This window comes from Oryctolagus cuniculus, chromosome 19 (assembly GCF_964237555.1).
Source record: "Oryctolagus cuniculus chromosome 19, mOryCun1.1, whole genome shotgun sequence".
Classification (NCBI taxonomy): Eukaryota; Metazoa; Chordata; class Mammalia; order Lagomorpha; family Leporidae; genus Oryctolagus; species Oryctolagus cuniculus.
This window is the reverse complement of record NC_091450.1, coordinates 44,302,830-44,328,433: the sequence shown is the minus strand read 5'-3', so window position 1 is coordinate 44,328,433 and position 25,604 is coordinate 44,302,830. Positions and strand designations below refer to the sequence as shown.

Here is a 25,604-nt window from a genome sequence, read left to right as displayed (position 1 = left end):
CTGCCTCTTTCCTCCTGAGTGGTTAGCCCTTGCCCCCTGAGACGGCCCGTGGTCACGAGCAGCTGCCAGCCTGGCTGGGGTCAGCCTTGCCTGCTGACTCTCTCCTTCTCTGCCCCTAGGGACCGTCAGAGTTCCTCCCACCCTGCAGCCAACCAAGGACACGGAAGCCAAAGTTAGGGGAACCCCCGCCTGTCTCCCTGAACTCCTGCCCGCTCTCTGTGCCCCTGCCCCTGGGCCTGCCCCTTCACATACATGACCTCATCTCATCCTGCCTCCCTTTCACAGAAATGTGAGGTGACTTCCCCCAAGGTCACAGAGCAAGGTCTCGGTGCAACTCAAGCCCCTTGCCTCAGGGCTCAGCGTGGCTCTACAGTTTTCCAGCTCTCCCAGGTGGTGGTCAGCCTGGGCACTGAGGGCCAGGAGGGGCTGGCGACGTGGCACATGGGGAAGGGAACTGATGGCCTCGGGGACAGCAGTCCAGCAGACCTTCTTTCTGGTCCCAGCTCTGATCTTGACTCCTTGGGTGACCTTGAACGTGTCCCAACCCATCTCTGGATCTCAACCATAAAATGATGAGTTTAACTAGATGGCTCCCCAGGTTCCTGGTTCAGATCTCGCTGCTGCTGGGAAGTCCGCGGTTTCATACAAGTCACTTCTGGTGGTGCTGGGTTTGATTTAGTGGTTGGAGCTGAGATTCCAAGTCCACCTGTCCTTTCCGCCTACAGACACAGGGGCCTAACTGCAGGACATGGAGAAGCCCAGCGGGCTCACCTGACTCTGTCTGTGGCCCCAAATTCCCAGGGATCCGAGGGTCACTGAAGATGTCACCCAAAGCTGTTCACCAGGGCCCAGGAGCCCCCCCCCCAATGGCAAGGACTCCCCTGCGCAGGCCCAGGGCAGCAGCAGGGCTGCAGCGGTCCATGTCTATTTCTGGGAGTTCAGGCCAGAAGAAGTGTGGCTCAACTGTGCTCTAAAGGGAGGCGGCAAGGTCCCGGGAGGCCTCTGTCAGAGTGGCAGGCAGTCCAGGCTGGGGTGCAGGGAGAAATGGAGAAGGAATTTCTCAATTCCAACGCCAAGGCTCAGTGAGTGAGGGGGAGAGGGCTCAAGAGAGGGAAGGGCTTAGGGTGACCAGGGGTCGGGGCGGGGGCGTTCTCTGAGGAATAGAAGGCTCCGTGGCATCGTGGAGGCTCAGGGAGGAGGAAGGGGCTCCAGGAGGCGGCGCTCAGAGGAGTTCGATGGAGGCTTAGCAAGGGGGAGTGGGCTCCGGGAAGAGGGGGAGGGCAGAGAGAGGGCAGGAGGCCTGGAGGAGGGAGCAGAGGGGCCTATGAAGGGGAGGACTCAGTGCCAGCCTGGCCCAGCCTAGGTCATGCTGTGGCTGAGCACCTGCTCGTACCTCTGGGTTTCTGCCCTTTCGCTCTCTTCTGGGTCAGGAGCACAGGAGAGCCACAGCTCGATTCGCAGAGCCCTAGCCCTGCTGGTCCCCCTATCATCTACAGTGTGGCTCTTGGGATCCCCAGGACCAGCAAGGTAGGTCAGGGCTGCGCAGGCTGACTCCCGAACCGGGAGAGAGGCTTCCCCGGCCATGTGTGCTGTGGCCCTGGAGCAGCCCCTTCCCTCCAAGGGACAACCCCTTTAGCCAAAAGCTGCTGGCCCGTCTGTCTGCTGTGCAGCTTCCTGGGCAGCCAGCCTGGCCTCAGCCTCCCGTCGTCCCCGCCCTGGCCTCCTGCCCACTGCAGAGGCTGCTGTGCCCGCTGAAGCTGGAAGGCGGACCCAGCTCCCTCAGGATCCTGCTGGGGCCTCTCGGGGCTACAAGGAGGCCCAGGCCCAGTCTCCCAGGCTCAGGGGGCCAGGCAGCTTCCTCAGCTGGACAGCTACGGCTCTGAGTGCCCCCTGCCTGAACTCCCCGGGATGGAGACAGGTAAAAGCAAGCCTCATATGAAATTCGCTGGATTTTTAAGACCAGCTAATTTTCCTTGCATGAGATTCGGGAAATGCAGAAAGCAAGGGGAAGAGAATTAGCATCAGTAGTGCTAGCACTCGGCCACAGCTTTGGGGGATAGAGTGGGGCAGGGGGGTGCTTCCCAACGTTCATGGGAGAAAGGACTACAAATTAAGCATATTTCGGTGCAGAATGTTTTTGAAATTCATGCATGGGAGAGGTTTTAAGGACGCTCATGACAAGGAGGTATTATGAAAAAACCATGCATGATCTTAAACATTTTTTGCACCCAAATAAACTTTGTTTAAAAATATTTTATTTCATTTATTTGAAAAGCAAAACAACAGAGAGGGATCCTTCTACCTGCTGGTTCACTCCCCAAGTGGCTGCAACAGCCAGGGCTGGGCCAGGCTGAAGCAAGGAGCCAGGGACTCCATCCAGGGCTCCTATGTGGGTGGCAGGGACCCAAGGACTTGGGCCATCTTCTGCTGCTTTTCCAGGAGCTTCAGCTGGAAGCTGGATCAGAAGTGGAGCAGCCGGGACTCAAACTGGGGCTCCCATGTGGGACGGCAGCTTTGCAACTGGTGGCTTAACCCACTGTGCCACAACGCCAGCCCTGAAAAAATATTTTAAATACATATTTTTTTTTAAAAAATGCAATTATCTGAGAGGAAAAGAGAGAGCCCCAGGTGACGCTTCGCCAGCTGTGCCATGCCAGCCCCAGAAAGTACATTTTTGATGGTCCTTAAAAGCCGGGCATGGCAGGAGTTGCCTTCCAGAGAAGCAGTGAGCTGCAGGGAGCGCCTCGCCCGGGCACCTCTGTTAGGCGGATGCCCCTTTGGGCTCTGCTGGCTGTGGGTTTCCCTTGGGGAGGACGGCTGTCCGGCTTCCCCAGTGCACCCTCTGCTAGGGACTGAAGTGGGAGGGGCCCAAGCTGCCGGGGGAGGAGGGGCAGAGGCTCCCACGTCTGTGGGAATAGTGAGAAGCTGAGGTCCAACAAGACCTCAGAAGAAAGAGCTGTGGATTCGGGTGCTTCCTCACCTCCTGGTCTCTGATCTCAGCTCCTCCCAACCCCAACCCTCAGGGCTGTCTTCCCTCCTGAAAAGTGGGCGTCATAGCACCTGCTTCCAGGTGTGCTCTGAGAGACTCAGGTTTTCTCTCTTTTTAAAGATCTTATTTATTTATTTTAAAAGATGTATTTATTTGAAAGTCAGAGTTACACAGAGAGAGGAGAGGCGGAGAGAGAGAGAAAGAGAGAGGGAGAGAGAGAGGTCTTCCATCTACTGGTTCACTCTCCAATTGGCTGCAATAGCCGGAGCTGGGCCAATCCAAAGCCAGGAGCCAGGAGCTTCTTCTGGGTCTCCCATGCAGGTGCAGGGGCCCAAGGACTTGGGCCATCTTCTACTGCTTTCCCAGGCCATAGCAGAGAGCTGGATCAGAAGTGGAGCATCCGGGACTTGAACCAGGGCCTATATGGGATGCCAGCATTGCAGGTGGCAGCTTTACCCACTATGCCACAGTGCCAGCCCCGGGATTCAGGTTTTAAAAGTACCCAGGAGGCCAGCACCGAGGCTCACTTGGTTAATCCTCCACCTTGCGGCACCAGCATCCCATATGGGCACTGGGTTCTAGTCCTGGTTGCTCCTCTTCCAGGCCAGCTCTCTGCTGTGGCCTGGGAAGGCAGTGGAGGATGGCCCAAGTGCTTGGGCCCTGCACCCGCATGGGAGACCAGGAGAAGCACCTGGCTCCTGGCTTCAGATCGATGCAGCAGCAGCCGTAGCGGCCATTTGGGGAGTGAACCAATGGAAGGAAGAGCTTTTCTCTCTCTCTCTCTCTCTCTCTCTCTCTCTCTCTCTCTCATTGTCTAACTCTGCCTGTCAAATAAATAAAACTTAAAAAAAAAAAAAAAGGTACCCAGCAAAGCCAGTGTTGTGGCATGGCAGGTTAAGCTGCCACTTGGGACACCAATATCCCATATTGAAGTGCTGATTCAAGTCCTGGCTGCTCCACTTGCAACCCAGCTCCCTGCTAATGCACCTGGGAAAGCAGCAGAAGATGGCCCCAGTGCTTGGGTCCTTCACCCATGTGGGAGACCCACATGGAGCTCCTGGCTCCCAGTTTTGGACTGGCTCAGCCTCGACTATTGCAGCCATTTGGGGAGTGAAACAGTGGATGGAAGACCTCTCTCTCTGCCCTCCTCTCTCTGCTGTTCTGCCTTTCACATAAATGAATAAATCATTTAAAAAAGAAAAGAAAGCACCCAGCACTGCCCTCCTGAGGCACGGCGGCCATCGTGTGTGTAGGTGACACTCTGCAGCCAGTGTTCAGGGAGGGGCTCTTACTCCCTGGGCACAGGATAAGCCCTGAGGACACAGAGGTGACTCTGACCCCAACCCCAACCTCGAGGAGCTCCCAGAGTAGTTGAAAGAAAGGTCACTGGGGATAGGATGGTGATGACCCACTGAGGTTTGGCATGAGGGATGGGGACAGCCAGAGGAGGCTTCTGGGAGAGGTGACGTTTAAGTTGGAGCCAAGAGTGACAGAGAGTGGCAGACAGGCAGAGGCACGGTGCTCGGAGGGCAGCATGGACAATGGCAAGAAGGGGATGGAGGGGCCGGCGCCGTGGCTCACTTGGTTAATCCTCCACCTGCAGCACCGGCATCCCATATGGGCACCGGGTTCTAGTCCCAGTTGCTCCTCTTCCAGTCCAGCTCTCTGCTGTGGCCCAGGAGGGCAGGGGAGGATGGCCCAGGTACTTTGGCCCCTGCACCCGCATGGAAGACCAGGAGGAGGCACCTGGCTCCTGGCTTCAGATTAGCATAGCGCCGGCCATAGCCGCCATTTGGGGGGTGAACCAATGGAAAAGGAAGACCTTTCTCTCTGTCTCTCTCTCTCTCACTGTCTAACTCTGTCAATAAAATATTAAAAAAAAAAAAAGAAAGAAAAGGATGGAACATCTTGGCTGGATTCAGGAGTGATGATCTGTCCAACATGGGTGAAGCCCAGAGGCCGTGCTGGGGGCTAGCGGGCAGCCCAGGGGGAGTGCTGAGCTGGTTTGGGTACTGAAGGACCTTGAAAACCACTGTAATGGCAGGGAAAGTGGTGAGTGTCACAGAGCGCTTTGGAACAGTGTCAGGAAATGGTCAGGTGTGCACACTGGGGGGACCTACACTCGTGGCAGCGTTGGGCTGGGGGTAAAGAGAAAGGGACCTGGCTCTACCCCACGGGATGGGTGGGGAGTGTGTGTGCCTCAGACTAGGCTCCCCCAGGGAGCAAGGAGGACCTGCGGGCAGGGGCAGGCAGCCTGCCCCCCATGCCCATGCCCAGCTGATGGCTTAGCCCCAGAGACACCCACCCCGGGCTGGAGGAACGGGTCTCAGCACGGCCGAGCAGCCGAGCCACTCCCTCTCCCCGCACTGGGGCAGCGGAGGGGTCTTCTGGAGGCCTAGGAAGCTGGGACACTGAGCCAGGCCTGGACAGCCCTGGCCCGTCCCTGCCTGAACATGGCTCTTGGTCCTTGTGACCCAGCTTTGCACTCTCCCAGAACCTCTCTCGCTTCTTTGCCTCTAGAATCCTTTCTTTCCCCGTCCCCTGCTGCTCGAGCATCATTCATTCATTCACTCATTCACTCATTCAGCCGCTCACTCTCCCAGCAGCACCTCTGAACTCAAATGCTCCATTTCCGTTTTCATCCTGGAGCCCTGTGCTGGGCACTGGACAAAGGGAGGCACAAGATCTGGTCCTGGCCGCAGCGCAGCCCTCAGCCCGGTGAGGAGCAAGGCCCGGGGCGGAACGCAGGTTGTGGGGAGCACCTGACGGCTGCTGAGGGGGATGGGTCCCTGGCCTGCCTGACTTTGGAGTTGGCTTCACAGATGGACCTCAGAGAACCAGGACACGTTTGCCAGGAGGGTAAAGGGGGAGGGGGCAGGAGGACAGCAGAGCTGAGATGGAGGAGGAGGGAGACCCGGCCCTGGGCATGAGCGTGGCTGAAGGGTCGGGGCCTGGATGGAGGAGGGGATGGCAGCCTTGTGGGGCGGAGGGTGTCTTGGTACCAGGCAAGGCAATCTGGCCTCTCTCCTGTGGACAGCAGAGAATGCTAGGGCCGTCCCTGGCAGGTGCACGCACAGCCAGAGCTGTTTCCGGAAGGTCACCTCCAAGGGCGAGCGTGGACAGATGGGGAGAACGGGGCCCCTGCAGCACTTTTTTTGGAACACAGGTCACATGGCCTGGGCCTGCCCGCCTGTGGCTCAGCTTGTCCCAACCTGGGACACCCAGAACCCCTGCAGCCATGGTCCCTGCCTCGGTATTTCTAGAACAGTCTGTGAAAAGCAGCTCCCTAGGACCTGAGTGAGGGGCCTGGCAGAGAGAGGATCCGCATTTGTGAAGGCTCCCAGGAGGCAGCCTCGGCCTCGTGGCCTGCGTTGCTTTGTCCATGAGGTTCCCCTCGCCTGGAACACAGGTCTCCCCTCTGCCTCCAGCTCCTTGCGCTCCATCCGGGCTCTGCTCAGACAGCCTCCAGGCCGTGTCTGGTGCCCGGCTCTCTCCTGCTGCGTTATCCCCGCATGCCCGGAGCTGCTGTCTCCACGCTCCCTGCCTGGCTGCTCACCTTCCCACTCACCTGGCATTCCACGTGCCAGGCCTGCTGCATCTGTGAACCCGTTGAGCCCTCGCGCCATCTGCACCGAGTGGTCAGCAGTGGTGCGGCCCCAGCCCTGCTCTGCGACGTCCCACACGGGCTGCTCTTGGTGGGCAGGGACATTGTGTTGTCACTGTCCTGGGTCCCCAGGGCAGGCACGGGGGCCTGGCGTACAGGGTGCTCGATGTCCCACCTGCAGGATGACAGCTGTCTCCCAGGGCTGCTGATAGGGGTGACAGCTGAGGGGTGTGGGGGGCGACGGCTGCAGAGGCAGGCACTTCTCTCTGGCATGTCAGGCCGATCCCCCCCTCCACTGTGCTGAGCCCCAGCCCCTCCCACCCAGGGGTCCCGGCAGGCCTGGGGCTGGGGTGGAACAGATGCCCTGGCGAAGACTCCGGGGTTGATGGCAGAGCAGGGAGGAGGCCCAGAGTGGCCCTTGCTGCCCCAGCAGCCCCACTCTCAGGCTGCCCACAAGGGGCTCCCTCCTTCCCAGAGCAAGGAGAACCCCTTTGCCCCTGTCACTCCTGCCTCCCACCCACAATCCCTCAAGAGCCATGGCTTATTGTCAATGATGTTGTTAATTAACTGCTTAATTAACTATTGAGGCTAATCAGATTAATTGACATTAATTGGATACCATTTGTCAAGGACCCTATGCAAAAAGCTGTGCCTCTCGGAGCGGCAGTGTGTTGCTGGCACTGGGCAGGGGGGCCGGGGAGGAGCTGTCGCTTGGGATGTAGAACTCAGGCCGAGCAGGTGGTAGAGAGGGTCAGGTCTGGGCCCAGGGGCCCAGGGGCCCCGCACCTCCCAGCGGCTCTCAGGGCTGAGCCTCCAGACTCCTGGGTTCCGGCCTTTCCACTTCTTGGCAGGTGCCTTACCTCCTCTCAGTTGCATTAAATAACTAAATAAATAAGAAGGAAAAAGGTTCGATGAGGACCAGGGGAATAAGTGAGAAACCTCCTGCATCCTCGGGGGCCTTCCAGACCTCAGAGTGGGGGACACTTTAAAATCCCAAATAAGCCGTAATCTAAGTAGGTCAGCACAGGACAACTGCTAAGCTGACGCGCACACATCCAGTCAAGAGAGAGAGTGAGAGATGAGCTGTTTAAGGTAGATAAAATATGCAAAATATTAAACTGTGATAAAATGATTCGATTTGCATTCTTTAGTCAGTTACAGCCCCTCAAGCCCGCAGTACATTTCAATGCCTGTTTTAAAACACAGCTTAGGGTTCTCTAATTAGAGCAGTGGAAACAACAACATAAACTACTGTGAAATGTATCCTGGGTTCTTTGGGGTTTCTTTGTCGGGGGAGCAGGTCAGGATGGGTAGGGAAGCCAACCCCTGGGAGTCTGAATTCTCCCATGCAAGGCAGTGAGTCAGGAGCCTGCAGTCTGCTCCCGACTTTTCCACAGACACCCCCCCCCAGGGACCCCTCCCCTCTCTAGGCCTCAGTTTCCACAATGGCAAATCCCTGGCCTGTCTCCAGGGGCATGGGAGGTGTGGACTCCCAGGATGCTACCGAGGCATGTGAACGGGAAGACAGGAAACAGCCCCTCTTGGTAGGAGGGTCCAGCCTCACCCCCGTCATGGGGCAGGAGGTGGAAGGGGGAGGGGCTCCCAGCTTGGTGACTGATCTCCAGCTGGGTAAGGGAAGACAGGATAAGGTCTCTCTCTCTCTCTCTCTCTCTCTCTCTCTCTCTCTTTCTCCCTTTACTGCCCGATCCTGCAGCCCCTGGGGGAGAAAGGACCGGGAGAGACTGGAGGCTGTTGCCTAGCAACGAGAGGCGCATCTGGATCGATGGGAGAGGCAGGCGATGCCCCAGCCCCCAGCCCAGCTCTCTTTGATCTCAGCCAGCCCAGCAGGAACCTGGGGGGGATGCCCAGGGCAGTCTGGCTGATTAGAGCTGAGTCAATAGAGGGAATTTTCCGTAATGAGATTGTGTGGGCAATGGAGGCAGCTGCCCCTGGCTTCGGCCAGTCTGTCTGTCCTGCATCCACGCCTCCTGCTGATGGCTACTGGGCTCAGCGGGGGATGGGGTGCAGTCACCACCCAACTTTGATTCTTCTCAGTCTTGAACTTCCAGAGACTCAGTGCCCAGCGCCACCCTGCCACAGCCTCTGGGTCAGTCTTTGCCTTTCTCAGTCCAGCTCCTGGGGCCACTGGGTCAAGTGGGGCCGGGAGTCCTTTGTCTCGCTTAGGGTACCGGGGAGGGGAGACTCAAGTACTCCTTGCTTCTCTGGTATCTGTTCAGGTCTAGACAGATCTGCCAACTGGGTCTGCGTCATTTCCGAAGACCGGTTTTGACCTGTTCCAACCTGTCCCAACCTGTCCCACTAGCCTGCAAGACAGCTGCCCAGGGTCCCCACTCTTTTCTGTTGACTCCTGGCTCGGCTGGGTCAGTCTCACTTCCAAGGCTCTGTGAGGCCTGTCTTGGATTCCTGTGGCCTGCACCCTGTCCCGTGGGTCCCTCTATAGGGAGCACATGGCTGTGGCCTCCTTGTCCCTTGAAGCTGAACTCAGAGCCAGCAGGGACAGGGGCCCTGGGTAGATGGACAAGGAACCTGGTGCCCGGTGAGTAACCCTGTCTGTTCCAAGACAGAGCTGGGCTCCAGGGCTCGTGAGGTAGGTGACAGTGTGACCCCCGTGGATGTCAACACCGCATTGAGGGCGGTGACAAGGACCTCTCCCCTTGAAGTCCCTCAAGATGGCAGGGCAAACACAGGCTGATTTTCAACAGACATTCACAGAAGACTGTGCTGGGAACTAGGGAGATGAAGGGGGTCCACTCAGCCACTGCCCCTGGAGAGCCCCCCACTGTCCAGGGAGCCATAGACACAGCAGAGCGAGGAAGGTGCTGGAGGAAGCAGCCAGTAGAGGCACGTCTCCGGGGTGTCCTTACAGGGGATCAGGGAAGGCTTCATGGAGGAGGTGACGCTTGACTAGTCCTACGGGATGAATGGAAGAAAAAGGACCAGCTGGGGCCAGTGCGCTTCTTGGAGCAGCTCTTGGCCTGTGAGGCGGGAGCTAGCCTGGGGCTGCACGGATTTCCCAGAACCCACCAGGGAGCGAGCTTCCAGGCTTCCTCCGGTGCTCAGCTGGCTCCCTTCTCCATCACGTCATGGCTGTGCCTAGCCACCATCACTCAACTCCACAGGCGGGAAGGGGCCAGTTCAAACCCTGCACAGGCACAGCCGCACCTGCCCTCCACTGGATAGGGGCGTGCAGGGCCCAGCCCAGCCCGCACCAGCCCTGGGGGCTCTGGCCAAGGCCTTTCTGGGGCTCCAGGCGGGGGCGACAGGAAGCCCCAGCCGCTGAATAATTGAAAGCGAGGCTTTCAGCCGCTGCTCCCTCCCCCTGTGCGGCTTCTCCAGGGTTGGGTAACAAACAGCGGCACCAGCGCCTCCCAGGAGACACTCCAAGGAGGCAGGGAGGAAGCTCGCTCGCTCCCTCCCTCCCTCCGCTAACCCTTCCCTGCCAGCTGCCTCTGGGCGGTCGCACACCATGTCTGTGAAAATCGCTATCAGCCTTCACAAGTTTACCCACCCTGTCCTGATTGCCACGGATCTGTATTGCTTTTGGTTTTAAGCTTTTGTTTATTTCTTTGAAAGGGGGGTGGTAGAGGTAGAAGTAGAGGTAGAGAGAGAGAGAGAGAGAGAGAGAGAGAGAGAGATCTCATCTGCTGGTCCACTCCCCAGAGGTCCACGACAGCTGGGGGTGAGGCAGGTTGAAGCCAGGAGCCTGGAACTCCATCCAGGTTCCTCACGTGTGGAGTGGCAGGAACCCAAGCTCTTGAGCTGGGTTCACCTGCTGCCTCCTAGAGTGTGCATTAGCCGGAAGCTGGAATCCAGAGCAGAGTTGGGACTTGAACCCAGGCACTCGGATATGGGACGTGGGTGTCCCAAGGGGTATCTTATCGGCTGCACCAAATGCCAGTATTGCTTGCTGGTGCAACTCATGCCCGTAGCGTGGCATATTTTATGAGAATCATGGGAGCTGACAGTCACAGAACTCACTGTGGATTCATTGACTCCTTTGCGCCTCATCACCAGCCTGAGAGGGGATGCTTGTAGGTGCCCCATTTCCCAGATGAGGAAACTGAGCCCAGAGGTTCACCCAAGGGCACGCGGCAGGAGGTCTGAGCCCAGGTGCACAGGGCTGGCTCTTCTGGCACTTGCACATCTGCATGGGTCTGTCTGGGTCCCTGAGGGCTGCACTGTGCTTCAGGATCCGACTTCTCTCCAAGATGCACTGGGCGGCAAGGGAGCCCCTTCCTAAAATGCAAAGCTGACCGTGAACTCCCCCCCTCACACTCAACATCCTTCGCTGGCTCCCTGTTGCCCGCGGGGTGCGGTCTTAGCTCCTCAGCCTGGCACGGCTGGCCTGGCCCTTGCTGCCTTCCTTGTCCCCATGGACTCAGCATGCCCAACCCTGTGCTCTCTCCTCTCTCCCTACCCACCCCTCTCCTCCCTGCCAGGACACCTGTCCTCGCCTTCTCCGTCCCACCCGCTCCAACTCATGCTTCAGGACTCCCTCCTCCAGAAAGCCCCCTGGGCTAGGCTCCTCCCCACACACTCCAGCTCAGTCCCCTCCAGCCTCCCCTGTCCTGGCGTCCTCACACCAGTGCCCCTCCCCCTGCATTCCTCTCTTCTCTGGTGGGCGTGAGAGCAGCCACCCACAAAACAGCTGTGACACAAACACGTAACCCAGCCCAGAGCCGAGGGGGTAACTCTGGGCCCTGTGGCTCTGCTGCCAAGGCCACTCCTGTGGGTGGGCATCCAGCTCATGGCCCCCTCCCCACACTCAGGCTCGCAGGCTGGAGGTGAGAGGAAGGGAGGGAGGGCAGGCGACTGCCTCAGGGGACGCGTCCGTGTCAGGGGTGCAGCCTGGCCTCCATGGCCGGGGGACATGCCTCGACTCCTAGGCCACAACGGTGGGGGGGCCACTTCTTTCCAGCTTCAGGGGGGACACCTGGCAAACCACTGCTGTCCACACTTGCTGTCACCAAGACCCAGTTCCGTTTCACTACCGAACAACCAGGTTTCGTGCGGGTTTGTCAGTTCCGTCAACGTTTCTGACAGGTGCAAAAAAAAAAAAAAAAATCCTCCGGAGAATCCAGGAGGCACATCCCTGCCCCCTCCCCCTCCCTGGGCTCTCTCTCCAGAAGGTCTCACCCTCAGTGCAAGTGCAGCTTCCTACCGCATACGCCACTCCCACCCCAGCCTCGGTTCCCAACCGTGCCACACTTCAGCCTTCACTGTCCCCCTGCTGGGACTCCCTGGGACTCACACTTTGAGTGTCAATCCCTTAGCAAAACTTCCCCTGCCCAGCCCAGGCAAAGGCAGCCCCTCCCTGGTTTCTTTTTGGTGCCCTAGCACTGGGTTGGGGGGTGGGGTAGAGGGCAGGGCGCACAGGGGAGTGGTTGCAGGATTTGTCTTTATGACAGACTTGTCGCTGGAGTACTGCATGGTCCCACCAAGCTACCAGGTAGAGAGTATTGTCTCCATTTTACAGAGGAGAAAACTGAGGCCCTAGGGGCATGTGATGGCTTCTTCCTGCCACCCATGCAGAAGTGGTAGAGCTGGAATTCAGGCTAACGGCTTCTCTGAGACCAGTGCTCCTTGGCTAACATCCCCCTGTCCTGGACCTACTGGGAGACTTCGGAAAGGACTCAGGGCAGGGAGATGGTTGAGTTGTGTGAACACAGACGGAGAACTTGCTGGAAGCGGTGGGGAGCTGTACCTGAGGGTGCAGAGGCCTGATATCACCCAGGGGAGGTAGGCAGGTCAGCAGCAGGCAGGGCCAAGGAGAGGAGCCCCTGGGGGTAGGGGTGCTGCCCCCAGGAGCAAAGGGGGACCCTAGGTTGGTAGCACGGGTGCTGTCCGTGGTGCTGGAGACTGGAGTGCTGAGATGGGGAATGGGGAGAAGGAGTTTGCTGAGACCAGCGAGGGGGTGAGGAGCATCGGCCCAGGTCCCCCCAGCAAGCCCTCTGCATGCTGTCCACCACTGCCCTGGTCTCTTCCCTCACCTTCTCTCTCTATGCACCCTCCTCAGTCAGCCACCTTGTGGGCTCTAGGCTTCAGTCTCCAGTTCAGCCCAGACTTGGTCTCTCCAGGGCCAGTCCCGTGAGCTGAAGCCTCCTGGAATCCTCTCTTGGATGTCTAGGGCCTCCTCACACACACCATATCCAAAACAGGATGAACAGTGATGACCACCCATGCCATTCAGGACACAAGGCCCTGGGGTGGCCTTTTACCTGCATTAGAATTTGCAGCACACCTGTCAGGGGGATTGGTTCCATTTGACAGGCAAGAAAACTGAGGTGCAGAGAGGTAAAGTCTCCTGCCCAAGGTCACTCAGCTCATGACTGTCCAGAGAGCACAGCTCTGTCTCCCTGCAAATCAGGGACTCCCAGGGCAGGGCCAGGCCACCCCCTTGGACCTGTCTCTGGTCTGCTACTCAATACAGCCTGCTACCTCTCCTGCAGACCTGGCCAGGACACTGCTGACCTGGGCATATTCCCCTCAGAGCCCCAGGGTGTGGATGACCTCATTAGGTGGGAGGCCCCCGTGCCTGTCAACAGCTGAGTTTCCAAGCAGACTGGACCTTGCAGGACAGATGGGCAGTTTTACCTTTAGTTAATCACCAGCAGGCTGATCTGGCAGGTCCCTGCACCCAGAACGTGGCTCATCATGTCCATAACCAGGCCTGCTTAGGAGACCCAGGCTTGCACCTTCGGGGGGGGGGCAAGACCAGGGCCCCAGATATGAGGCTTGGAAAGCAGCCCCCTGGCCCTTGAACGCCTGCTGGCTGGCGGCAGCAGGAGTGCTCCCCGTGGGCAGGCACTAGCACTTTCTGACTTTCATCTGCTTGCAAGTTTTATGGGCTCAGAATCCAGGCTTGCTCTCGGGACCTGATCCAGCGCTCGGGACAGCCTCAGCTGACCTCCAGCAGTGGCTGGTGGCTCTGGCCACTGGCTCCATCCCCCAGGGAGGGGTGGGCTCCAGGTTTGGGAGTGGGCAGTGAAGCTGGTAGGAAAGGATGGATGGATGGATGGGGTCCTGGAGTCCAGCCCTCCTCCTGGTCCAGGGCCTCTCAGCCAATCAGGAGGCACTTGCTTAGGGCCTCAGCCAATCAGCTGTAGACAAAAGGCTTCCCATTTGTTACTCTGCCTCCAGAGAGGAGCAATGACGGTGGCTCCGAAGACCAGAGCAATATGGAGTTGGGGATGCATCTCGAGGCTCCATACCTGCCTGCTAGACCCCCTCAAGCCCCTCACCCTCAACACACAGTTTTTCCTCCATGTGCCCCATCACAATAAATGGTCACCCAAGCAGAGACCCAGTGTCATCCAAGACGCCTGCCCCGCCAGTGAACCCCAAGTCCTCAAGTCAACCCATTTACTTCTTGAATCCTGATCCAGGCCCCACCTGCTCTGCATCACTGTCTCCTCCTGCCCTGACCAAACGTGTGGGGCTACAGACACACCCCACATCCTGTATCACAACACACCACTGCTGTTTACCTGAGCCACCCGAGAACATCCAGGGGGCCAGGCTGGGGTCTTGCTCATCTGCAAATCCCTGGCTTCTAAGAGGGTGGGGCCTGGGCAAGACGCTGATGAGTGTTAGTTGAGTGAATGAATGATGGAGTGCCTCCTGTTTGAATAGCTCCTGGAATGGGAAGCTCACTCATCATAGTAGGACAAGCCTCGCGGTTTTTAAAGAGTTTTGATCATTATTAAACAAAACAACCCTTTGCTGGACTGGGCCGGAGTCGACTCCAGGTCCTGACCGTCTCCAGCAGCCACCCAATTGCTTGGCTCTGCTTGGTATGGCTCCATGGACCGGCAGCCTTGAGTTCATTTGGGAGCTTGTTAGAAATGCAAATCCCGAGGCCCTATGCCAGCTCTACTGAATCGGAGACTGCGGGTGGAACCCAGTGACCTGTGTGTTTGGTTTTTGTGTTTGTTTAATTTTTTTTTTTTTTTTGACAGGCAGAGTGGACAATGAGAGAGAGAGACAGAGAGAAAGGTCTTCCTTTGCCGTTGGTTCACCCTCCAGTGGCCGCCGCGGCCGGCGCGCTGATCCAAAGCCAGGAGCCAGGTGCTTCTCCTGGTCTCCCATGGGGTGCAGGGCCAAGCACCTGGGCCATCCTCCACTGCACTCCCTGGCCACAGCAGAGAGCTGGCCTGGAAGAGGGGCAACCGGGACAGAATCCGGCGCCCCGACCGGGACTAGAACCCGGTGTGCCAGCGCCGCTAGGTGGAGGATTAGCCTAGTGAGCCGCGGGGCTGGCCCATGTTGTTTAATTTTTTACTTCAGAGATTCAAGCCCAGAGCTGGGAACTCCATCCAGGTCTCGCTCATGGGTGGCAGGGACACAATCCCTTGAACCATCACCTGCTGCCTCTCAGCACTCAGGGCCCAGAGCCAAGGATGTGGGAGAAGGTGTCCCAGGTGGCATCTTAATGGCTAAGCCACACACATGCTGGGCAGTTCCGTTGCTCAACAACCTTCCCCACGGGTGATTCTGAAACCCAGTAAAGTTTCGGAAGGCCTGCTCCGGCCACCTGCTCACCATCATGGCGCCCAGGTGGGCTGTATCAGAATCCCCTGGGGAACCCCAGCACGCTCTCTCCGAGATTTCCATTCGGTGCATCTGGGAGGGGCCCAGGTTGGATTGACGTATCAAATATAGGACACCCAATTACATTTGAATTTCAGATCAACAGTGAATAATTTTTTGGTTGAAGTGTGTCCCAAATATTAAATTCAATCTCCATTGGACTGGGCATTCCGTATTTGGCTTTGCCATGTCGGACAAGCCCCTTGTGACAAACTTCTCGGTGGATTCAGCCAGGCCGGACCTAAGTCCTCCTCTGACCCCCAGTGTGCTCTCCCACTCGCCCCCTCCCAGGCTTCGTGTTTCGGTCGACATCGCCCAAGATAATACGCACTCCTGGCAGTCACACCATGATCTTGACTCCAATGGAGTCTGTGATCGCCGAAAATCCCTAAATCCATCCTAAAAATACTGCTGCTCCACCACGTCTACCCAACTCCCAGTTTAGAAAATTGGTTCAGGACTTGCATTGTCCTGTTTCCCCTTCCGATTCCTCCCGTCTTTCCCATGCGTTGAGTCCCTCTGGATTCCGACCCCGAATTTACAACCCCAGGTGGTATCCCCAGCGAATCTGCTCATCAGGCTAGGAGAGCTTCCCCAGTCAGCCGTGAACAGACGGGACGAGACTTGGGAGAGGACAGAGCCCCTGTGGCTCTCCGCTAACCACCTGTGTCTAATTTGACATTGATACATTAGTCAGCTCCTTATGAGGATGGGTCGATCAATCAACCAATTACAACAGCACAGGATATTAGCACCCGCCCACACGAGGTCGCCTTCTCCTTTTTTTTTTTTTTTTAAGATTTCTTTATTTATTTGAAAGGCAGAGTTACAGAAAGGCAGAGGCAGAGAGAGAGAGAGAGAGAGAGAGAGAGGTCTTCCATTCGCTGGTTCACTCCCAGATAGCCACAACGGCCGAAGCTGCACCGATCTGAAGCCAAGAGCCGGGAGCTTCTTCCGGGTGTCCCACATGGGTGCAGGGGCCCAAGGACTTGAGCCATCTTTTATTGCTTTCCTAGGCCATAGCAGAGAACTGGATTGGAAGTGGAGCAGCCGGGACTTGAACCGGTGCCAGCACTACAGGCAGCGGCTTTACCCAGTATGCTACAGCCCTGGCCCCGCCTTCTCCTTCTGAACTCTCACTGTGGTCTCATAAAACCTGGGGGCTGCTGCTTATGATGTTGGCACCTCATGTTGGAGCACCAGTTCAAGTCCTGGCTGCTGCACTTCTGATCCAGCTCCCTGCTAATGCACCTGAGAAAGCAGCGGTAGATGGCCAAGTGTTTGGGCCCCTGGCATCCCATGTGGGAGACCAGGATGGAGTTCCTGACTCCCGGCTTCAACCTGGCCCAGCCCCGGTCCTTGCACTGCAGCCATTTGGGGAGAGAATTCTCTCTCTCTCTCTCTCTCTCTCTCTCTCTCTCCCTCTCCCTCCTGTCAATGACTGCCTAGTTTCCTGCCTGGCGCCTCTGCAGCACACCAGGTGAAACTGATAGAATCCACTCTGTCCTGGCCGCATCCAGTCTGCCTCTGCCAGCTCCCGTCTTCACCCCCCTCTCCTCTCCATCTCAACCAGCTCTGCAAAGAGAGCCCTCGGCAGCCAAGCAGCATCGCCCAGCACCCTCTGAGGCCAGAGAGAGACTTGCTTGGGGTTTGGAGATCTGCGTGCTCTCAAAATTGCTCTGCAGCTTTCACTCCTGCTCCCCAGGAGCCTGGGTCAAGTTCTAGGCTGCACGCGAGGGCGGGCGTGCAGAGCAGCGTTGCTCAGCTCCTGGCTCCAAGGGCTCTCCTTTCTCCCACACTTCCCCTTCCCCAGAGCAGCCCCTGCGTTGCCTGTGCTGGGGCTCAGAGGAGCCAGAGTGAAGGCATGGCCCCGTCCCGCCAAGAGCTCCCCCCTCTAGAATAGAGGCCGCGACCAGCACCTGACTTTTCTACCAAAGAGGCAGGGCTAGGGCTGCGGGAGCGCAGGGAAGGGCTGGCTCGTCCTTCCTGCAGGAGGTGATTTCCGAGCTGGGCCCCGAAGGGGGAGCTGGAGTCTCTTTGATGGAGAAGCAGGGAAAGAGGGATTCCAGCCAGAGAAGGTGCGTGAACAAAGGCGCAAGGGCAGGAGGCCACAGCGCTTGTCTGGGGACTGCTGGCCCAAGCTGTGGGGCTGGAGGTGGGCGGAGGAAGGGGCGGACCCAGGAGGGTAAAGTTGTGAGAGAGCAGCAGGGGCCTTGCAGGCCACCTGGCCCTTTACCCGACCTCCTCTGCCATTGTCTTTGACATTAGGCAGATACCTGCTAGGCACTTGGCTGGCACCAGGAGCTGAAAGCTGACCGGTCCTCAGCCCATGGGGAGCCAGACTGTGAAACACAATGACGACGGCAAGGGGCAAGAACTGTGAGAGGCTGACACCAGCCAGAATGGGGAGGGAAGGCCCACGGGCAGTAACTCTGAGGGCAGCAGGAGTCAGGTGGGACCCCAGGGAGAGGCTGTGACCCAGGGCACGACACAGTCTGATGTGCTTCTGGATGGACGTGCCAAGCTGCCGATGGGGCAGAGGACGGAGCCGGGGCCTGGACTGAGACTGCGACATGGGAGGGGCTGAGCTGAGAAGAGGGGAGAAGGGGCCAAGCTCGATGAGGGCTGGGCCGCAGGAAGCCAAGAGCCACACATGTCCCTGTCCCAAGGGACCAACGGATGGAGGGGGCCCCCGTGAACCATGCTCTGTGGCCAGGACCTGGGCCTCTGCTTTGGGCCTAGTGAGCGGTGGTATCTGTGGACCATCCTAAGAAAAGCAAGCAGCAGCAGGGTGCAGGGCCGGCGAGAGACAGAGACAGAAAGGACCCTGAGCCCAAGGACCCCCTGTACTGAGGAGTTGGGGCGGTGGTGCTCCTGGGCGCAGGTGGCCGTTTGAGGTTCAGAGAGGGGCGGTAGCATCCTCAGGGTCCCACAGCGAGTGGAGGGGACCCCGGGGAAAGGACGGAGGAGAGGAGCTCGTGTCCCCATCACTCCCGTCTCCTCCTGCCGCCCTGTCCCCCGAAGAGCCTCGGGTGCTCTCACAGTCCTCCCCCGACTTCCAGTGCCCATGGCCCTGAACCCTGCCCACTCTGTGGCCAGTGAGGGCACAGGCAAGGCCCCATCGGGGAGGTCTGAGCACGCCTGGTCCTTGCCTCTCTTCCCCCCTCCCTCCACCCCACTCCCGGGGAAGGAGGCCTTCCTGTTGCTTAGCAACCAGAACCTTGGAGAAAGGGGATGAGAATAGCTCAGGAGGCACCTCCCCTCCGTGAAGACAGAGGTCCTTGGAGTCTGTGTGTCTGTCTGTCTGCTCTACATCAGGGCTGCTCACCTCCAAGCCATGCTGACTCCCACCCCACCCACCTGAGCCCACAGGAGGACACGGCGGCCAGGAAAGCCAAGGTCCGTCACCTCTGGTCACATCAACAGGGGCAGTGTCTCCAGAACAGAGGACAGTCCTGTGGCCTTGGGAATGCTGACTTTGGAGACATCAGCCAGCAGCTGGTGAAAACTGTGTCTGTGTGGCAGCCCGGGTGCCGCCTGGGAACCTGCATCCCACGTTGGAGGGCCTGGGTTTGAGTTCCAGCTCCACTTCCGGTCTAGCTGCCTGCTAATGTGCACCCTGGGAGGCCTCCGGTAATGGCTCAGGTACTCAGGTTGCTACCACCTCCGTGGGAGACTAGATTGAGTTCTGGCCCTTGACTTTGGCCTGGCCCAGCCCTGGCTGGTGCAGGCATTTGTGGGGTTAACCAGGGAATGAGTGATCTTTGTCTCTCTGCATTTCAGATACCTAAAGCTCTTCGAAAGATTTGTTTATTTGGAAGGCAGAGTTACAGAAAGGAAGAGAGAGAGAAAGAGAGAGAGAGAGAGTCTTCCATCCACTGGTTCACTCCCCAGATGGCCACAATAGCCAGAGCTGCACGGCTTGGAAGCCAGCAGCTTCTTCCTGGTCTCCCACGTGGGCGCCGGGGCCCAAGCACTTGGGCCATCTTCTGCTGCTTTCCCAGACACATTGGCAGGGAGCTGGATCAGAAGTGGAACCGCCAGACTCGAACCGGCGCCCATATGGAATACTGGTGCTGCAGGAAGTGGCTTGACCCCCTGCGCCACAACGCTGTCTCCAGTGAATGAATTTTAAAAAGAATAACAGATTTCGGGAGATGCAGGGATCAGGCATATGAGGCGTTCCTACAGGGGCTGCAGACAGAGAGGTTTCTCCTAACTAGGACCCTGGAGATGACACGGTTCCAAGATGGGGAAAATGACACGGTTACAGACGGGGAGGGTCCGGCGTCCGACCCTGCCCAGGTCCGGAGGTGTGACCCAGAGGTGCAAACCTGCCATCTGCCCCCCCTCTGCGGGCTGAGGGGAAGCGGATTAGAGCCACGCGCGGGCTTTTAAATCCCCGGGATTAACCTGCGCAGAGAGGGGCTTAGCAGGTGGCCCAGAAGTGACCACTCTCTTGGTGTCTGTGTCCGCAGGGCGGGCGGCCGAGGCCAGCGGTCCGGGGTCAGGCGCCATGTCCTCCACCGTGAACAATGGCGCAGCCGGCATGCCGTCCCCGCCCGACGCCGCCAACGGCTTCCCGCAGCCCGGCGCCTCCTCCGGGGCCTGGCCCCGAGCCGACGAGGAGCTGCGGGCCGCGGAGCCGGGCCTGGTGAAGCGCGCGCACCGCGAGATCCTGGACCACGAGCGCAAGCGGCGCGTGGAGCTCAAGTGCATGGAGCTGCAAGAGATGATGGAGGAGCAGGGGTGAGCGGGGCGGGGCGGGGCGGGGCGGGGCGGGGCCTGGCTCGCGGGGGCGGGGGAGCCGGAGGGCCTTCCAGGCCAGCGGCTGGAATCCGGGCCAGTGGAGGGGGGACCCTGGCGAGTCCAGCCCACTTTTCATTCGTGGATTTATTCAACCGAGAAGCCGACCTTGAAGGCCAGCTCTGTCATGCTCTGGGTTGGGCCTTGACTCACTCCTCGCTCTCTGGAAACATCCCTTCCAGGGCCAGGCAAGGCCTCAGTATCCCATTCTGTGAAATGGGTCTGAGCCGGTGCTCCAGCCAGGTAGGAAAGCACAACAGGCCCTCACTGTGTGTGAGGGGAACCTGTGGTCTCTTCCTGGACAGGGCCAGGCACCGTGTTTGCAGGACAAGGCAGGGCCCAGAGCTGAACTGGAGTTCACTTTCTGTCATCAAAGACCACCCCGCACCCACTCGCCAGCTCAGAACAGAAAGCGACATGTAGGCAGCCAGCTCTGCCACCGCACGGCAGAACCGTAGCTGCAGGACAGGGCAGGAGCGGGCCCAGGGGCTTCAGGAGCTCGGGGAGAGGCTGGGAAGGGGAGGGAGGGGCTGCCAGGAGAGGAGGCATTTGAGTGGGCTCTGAAGCATGAATAGGAGTTTGTGGGATTGAGAAGGAGGAAGTGTGTGTGTGATGCCCGGCCCCCATCAGGCAGTGGGGTTTAGGACCCCTTACCAAAGCCTAACAGGGGCAAGACACCCCTTACTCCTGGAGGCAGAGAAGCGAGTAAGGCTGTCCCCATGGGGGCAGCTCCCAGGAACCCCAAAAGAGTGGGGCACAGGGCCTGTTGCCCGACTTACACTGTCCAGGCGCTGGGGAATCAGAAGCCCTCGTGCCTGGGGCCACCTGGGGGCCGGGCCAGCCGTGTACAGCTGTCCTCCCAAGCCGCACCTGTGTCTGCCCCCCACCAGGCCTCGTGGGCTCCCCAGGAGACAGCCAAGACGGGGGCCACCGTCTCTGTGGGGCTTGGGGAGACACCGAGGTTCACTTGCTAAAGGCCATCAGGAAGGCAAGGCCGAGGCTGAGCCTGAGCCCAGCGTCCTGGTGAGCTGCTCCAGAGACCTGGTGGTCACCTGCAGCTGTGGGCCAGGTAGCGGGCGGAGGCGGGGAGGCTCCCTGCAGAGAGGGATGGACGCTGAGGTTGGAGAGGAGAGCAGCGGGTTTGGTGCACTGTGGGTGTGGGAAGAGGAAGTGAGCGCCCACGGGCCTGCAAACCCCGCTGAGTTGGGAGACTCAGGAGTATGGCAGGTGCCGTGAACAGGGAGCAAGTGAGGCAGAGACAGACAGGACTCCTCCCCCTCACCACACTCCCCCCTCCCCCCTTCCCACCCTGAACACCCTCCCCCTGGAAAAACCCCACCCTCTCACCACACGCTAATGGCCCTTCTGCCCCCCTGGCAGAGGGCTAAGGCCTTTGGCCATGTCCTGATGTGGGGCCCCAGCCTCTAGGGCCTCTGCCTCTCTGGAAAAACACCCACAAGGTGTCCAGACATTCAGCCAAGGCCCCCTCCCACCCCCAGGTCCTCACGGAGGGGGTCCTTAGCCTGGAATCTGCCCCTCCCACCAAAGCGCTGCCCTCCCCTCCCTTCACAGCAGTCGGCTGAGGGGGCCCCTGCTGCACTGAGACCCCGCCCCCCAGTTTCCTCACCTGTGAACCAGGGACACCTGCCTCCTGGGGTTGTCCCGAGGGTCCCTGCCCAGTGCCCCCTCCCCACCTGTCCCCACAAAGGGCTCCAAAGCACCGGGCACCCTTGCTGCTTTATCCGCTCTGGTCATTCATAACCCACTTCCAGAAGCACTGGCTTGCTGGCATTTATTTCCTGGGTTCTCAGGCATTTGACAAATATCCCCGCCAGTCACAGGAGCACCCTCTCTCTGGCCCCATTAAAAAGCAATCCTTTCCCTTAATAGTGACGGATGGCAGCCGACTCAATGGGGACTGACGCCGCACGTGCAGCCTGCAATCATGAGAGAGGGCACGGACACGGCCCCCACCTTCATGCTGGGTGTGCCCACCCCAGTCCCCAACTCTGCACCCGTCTTCTTAGGAGTGACGGAGCACGGCTCTGTCCCCGGGTAGAGTGGGGCTCTGAGCCCTCCCCGCTCCTGGTCCAGTCTGCCCCTCAATGAAATGGGGACAACAAAGGGCACCTCCCCCCAGCTTGGGGCTGCAGTGAACAGAGCCCTGGGTTCGGGCAAGGAGAAGCAAAAGTCAGCATTTTCTACTCCAGGGACCCCCAGAACTGCCCCCAGGGAGGTCCCCAAAACCACAGTAGGACGGGGACCGAGGGAGCCAGACAGGCTAGGGAGCATTGAGGAGCTAGGGGCAGGGACACAGACGCTGCTGCCCCACTTCCCGCCCCCCGCAGCTCTCGCCTTTGAGTCTGAGGTGTTGGCTCTGCCATCTCCCAAGGGAGCAGCCTCCCGCTCCGTCTCAGCCTTCACCTCCCGGGAAAGCAGGGAGAAGCAGCGCAGGTGGTTCCCAGAGCCCCAGCACCAGGCCTGTCTGGTGAGCGGTGGAAGGAGGTAGGGGCCCTGGGGTGAATGAACCCTCCGTCCCCACTGCTGGAGGTGAGCACACTCCAATCACTGCTGTGCGCCCAGCACCTGCTGCGTGCCAGGTTCAGGGTGCACTGCTTTGCTCCACCTCATCCTAGGGACAGCCTTGAAAGGTTTCACAGATGTGGATGCTAAGGCGAGAAGTGTGTGATCTGCCAAGGTCACGGAGCCAGGAAGGAGGGAGCGTCTGGCTGTATTGCCTGGCCGCTTTGTCGCTGCCCCCGCAGAGCCTCAGCCGGGAGGGCTGGCCCTGAGGGGTCTCAGGTGGTGGCCACACCTGAGACCTCTTGGCTCAATAATCATGTCATCCCTGGGTCCCCTGAGGCAGAGATGCCCTCCACACTCCTCTGAGCTGGTCATGGAACCTCACCCCATGCCGAGTCTGGGCTGCCTCAGGTCTTGCTGGGATCCCACATTCCACTGACCACCCCCCAGGCTTGGGGACGTGGACCCTGGCCTGAACCCCACTCTGTGTTGTTGGTGCACTGGCCTGGGCTTGTCCTTAGCCGTCTCCTCCCCAGCCCTGCCAGGCCCAAGGCCTCACGCCATGGGCCACCAGCCTCTGTCTTCCTCCCGGGGCTCTGAATCGGGGGCTGAGCAGGGTTTGAGGGCCTGTGCTGTGTTGGTCCTTGTGTGGGTGACAATGACAAGCCAGTATGCTGAGGAGCAGGTGTTTGGGAGCCATTGTTCTCTGCCTCTGCTGTTCAGAGAGGGGCCACTGGCCCTTCTTTTTGGGGCTCCGGCTGAGGGGGGCCTGTACTCCCCAGAGAGCAAACCAGGTCAAGGGACCTCCGAGCAAATGCTGAGGGTCTGAGGTGACACAGAGGAGCAGGGTTCAGAGCTTGGAGAAGCTGGTGTGGAGTCCCCAGCACCGGGTGGCCCGAGCTACATGGAAGTAGGAGGTTGGAAGAATAGTGCCCCAACCAACCAAGCCAGGACCCAGCCCTCCCCATGTAGCTACACAGGAGCCAGAATCCACAGTCAGGCTCCAGCTGGGGGTCCAGGGAAGCCAGCTCAGAGGCAGGGGTGCCCCTTACCCAACCCCCAACAGATTCAACTGGACCCCAAGCCCCAGCCCTGCCCTTCCGGGGAAGATGTTAGGCCCAAAGCCAGGCTCCTGGCCTGCAGGCCTCGCTCCTCCTACTTGCAGCCACCAGAGCTGTCTTTCCAAGATAAGAATCCAACCTCCAGTGCCACTCCATCACCAAACACTCATTTGCCAAAAATTTTTGGATGCCCCCAATGTGGCAGGCTCGATGCCAGGCACTGAGGATGCTACAACAAACCAGACAGATAAGGCCCCTGCCCTCCGGCAAGGACCTCCAGGCCAGCACAGGGTACAGACGAGTCAGCAGAGCATAACCACCTGCCGGGAACTGGGAGGCATCGGTCGCCATGGAAACGCACGCGCTGGCACTGCACCAAGGCCAGCCGGGAGGCATCCGTCCTGCCGTAAACATCCAATGAGTCAAGTCTCGGTGCTTAGCCATGATCCTCTCCACAGGGTACACCTGCAAGCTCACTCGTGAGTCAAAGGATGTGTTCGTCTTGCCAAGGCTTTGCAGCAGGACTGCCAAGCTACTCCCCTGTGCTTGTTTGCTGAAAGAGTGCAGGGAAGAAAGGCAGAGAGAGGTGGAGGGGGAAGAGGGAGGGGACAGTGTCCCATTTTCATGGACAGGCTGAGTGGGGAGGGCTGGGCCTGCTGTGGGGACAGGTAGTCGATAATGAACAGACGACAGGGACAACACAGGACCCCATTCCTTTTCTGCCCCCAGAAATGGACGGTCCACTGTCCAGGACAGTGACCTGCAGACCCGGGAGGGCAGCGGGACTCCAAGAATCATTCAGTAACAGCCACTAGCCACCTTACTATGCGGCAGGCACAGGATGAGGGGCTGTGTGAGGGGGCAGCGTGGACACAGCGTGGACACCGCAGGGTCTGGGAGGCCAGGGCAGCGGCTGTCACGGTGATACAATGCCTCGGAGAGGGTAGTGACTGATGCCAGGGTATGGGATGAGGAATGAGGAAGAGATATTCTGGATTTTGGTCCCTAGCCAGAGAGTGGGCTCAGGGAGGCAGGGAGAACCAGCAGCAGAGAGACTCGTTGGATCTAGCACCAGAACCCCAATCAGCTGCTGGGCAGTCTTGATCCCACTGGGGTGGGGGTGCTTTGAGGACCTCCCAAGGCTGGATCAAAGACGAGACAGCAGAAAAAGGCTGTGTCTGCCTTGAAGTCAGGCTTCTCACTTCTCCCCGCCATCTCTAGAGAGAGGCTGCACCCAGACGTGGGAGGGAACAGGGCTCAGCCTCTCCAGAGTCGTCTCTCGCCACCTCCTTTGCTTTATTTATTTGGTTGGTTGCTGGTTTAGTCGTGTGCTTGTGCAAAGTGAGCAGTTCTGGAGCAGCCTCAGTGCCCGGGGCCTGCCTTGGTCCTGTGACCTCAGACAAGTTATCACAAGCTGGAGTGTGGGCTTCTGACGTGGAGGTGGGGGCCCGGGCTTGGGCGGGGAGGGCCCTCAGGAGGGGACCAGAGCCTGGAGAGCAGTGCTCATGGAGTGTGCCCCCCGCAGGTACTCAGAAGAGGAGATCCGGCAGAAGGTTGGGACCTTTCGGCAGATGCTGATGGAGAAGGAGGGAGTGCTCACCAGGGACGACCGGCCTGGGGCCCACCTGTGAGTGCAGGCTTATGGGGGCGGGTCATGGGTGGGGCCGGGGGTGGGGCTGGGATGGGGCAGGCACCAGGGCCCCTGGCAGTGCAGGAGGCAGTCTGGGCACTTCCTCAGGTGGTTGGGACTGCAGATGGCAAGAAGAAGAGAGGACTCCGGGCCTGGCCCAGGATGCGAGGCAGGGGTTCCAAGGACCATCGAGGGCCTTGCTGTGCCTGCCCCCGGGGCTTTGTCTGTGGCTCAGCTGAGGAAGGTTGGAAGGGGCAGCCTAGATCACAGCGTGCAAGTCGTGAAACCTCAGAAACGTTCCGACCCCAGAACTACCCCTGACTGACAGCGCGACCCTCTTGACCTAATTCCTCTGCACCCTGGCTATTGCCACCTGTAAAA

At 59.1% G+C, this 25,604-nt stretch overlaps 1 protein-coding gene across 7 annotated transcripts in view; it reads left to right on the top strand.

Moving 5' to 3' along the window:
• The window catches only part of SRRM3 (serine/arginine repetitive matrix 3), a 51,994-nt gene that overhangs the window by 2,195 nt on the left and 24,195 nt on the right, over positions 1 to 25,604 (top strand). For all 7 annotated transcript variants that reach the window (XR_011384570.1, XM_070064483.1, XM_070064487.1 and 4 more), the window contains exons 2-3: positions 19,682 to 19,952; positions 25,119 to 25,220. Coding sequence is in view for 6 of the 7 variants with exons in the window: in XM_070064483.1 (XP_069920584.1) it covers positions 19,720 to 19,952; positions 25,119 to 25,220 (335 nt within the window). In the remaining variant the exon portion in view is untranslated. The remainder of the gene's footprint in view (positions 1 to 19,681; positions 19,953 to 25,118; positions 25,221 to 25,604) is intronic.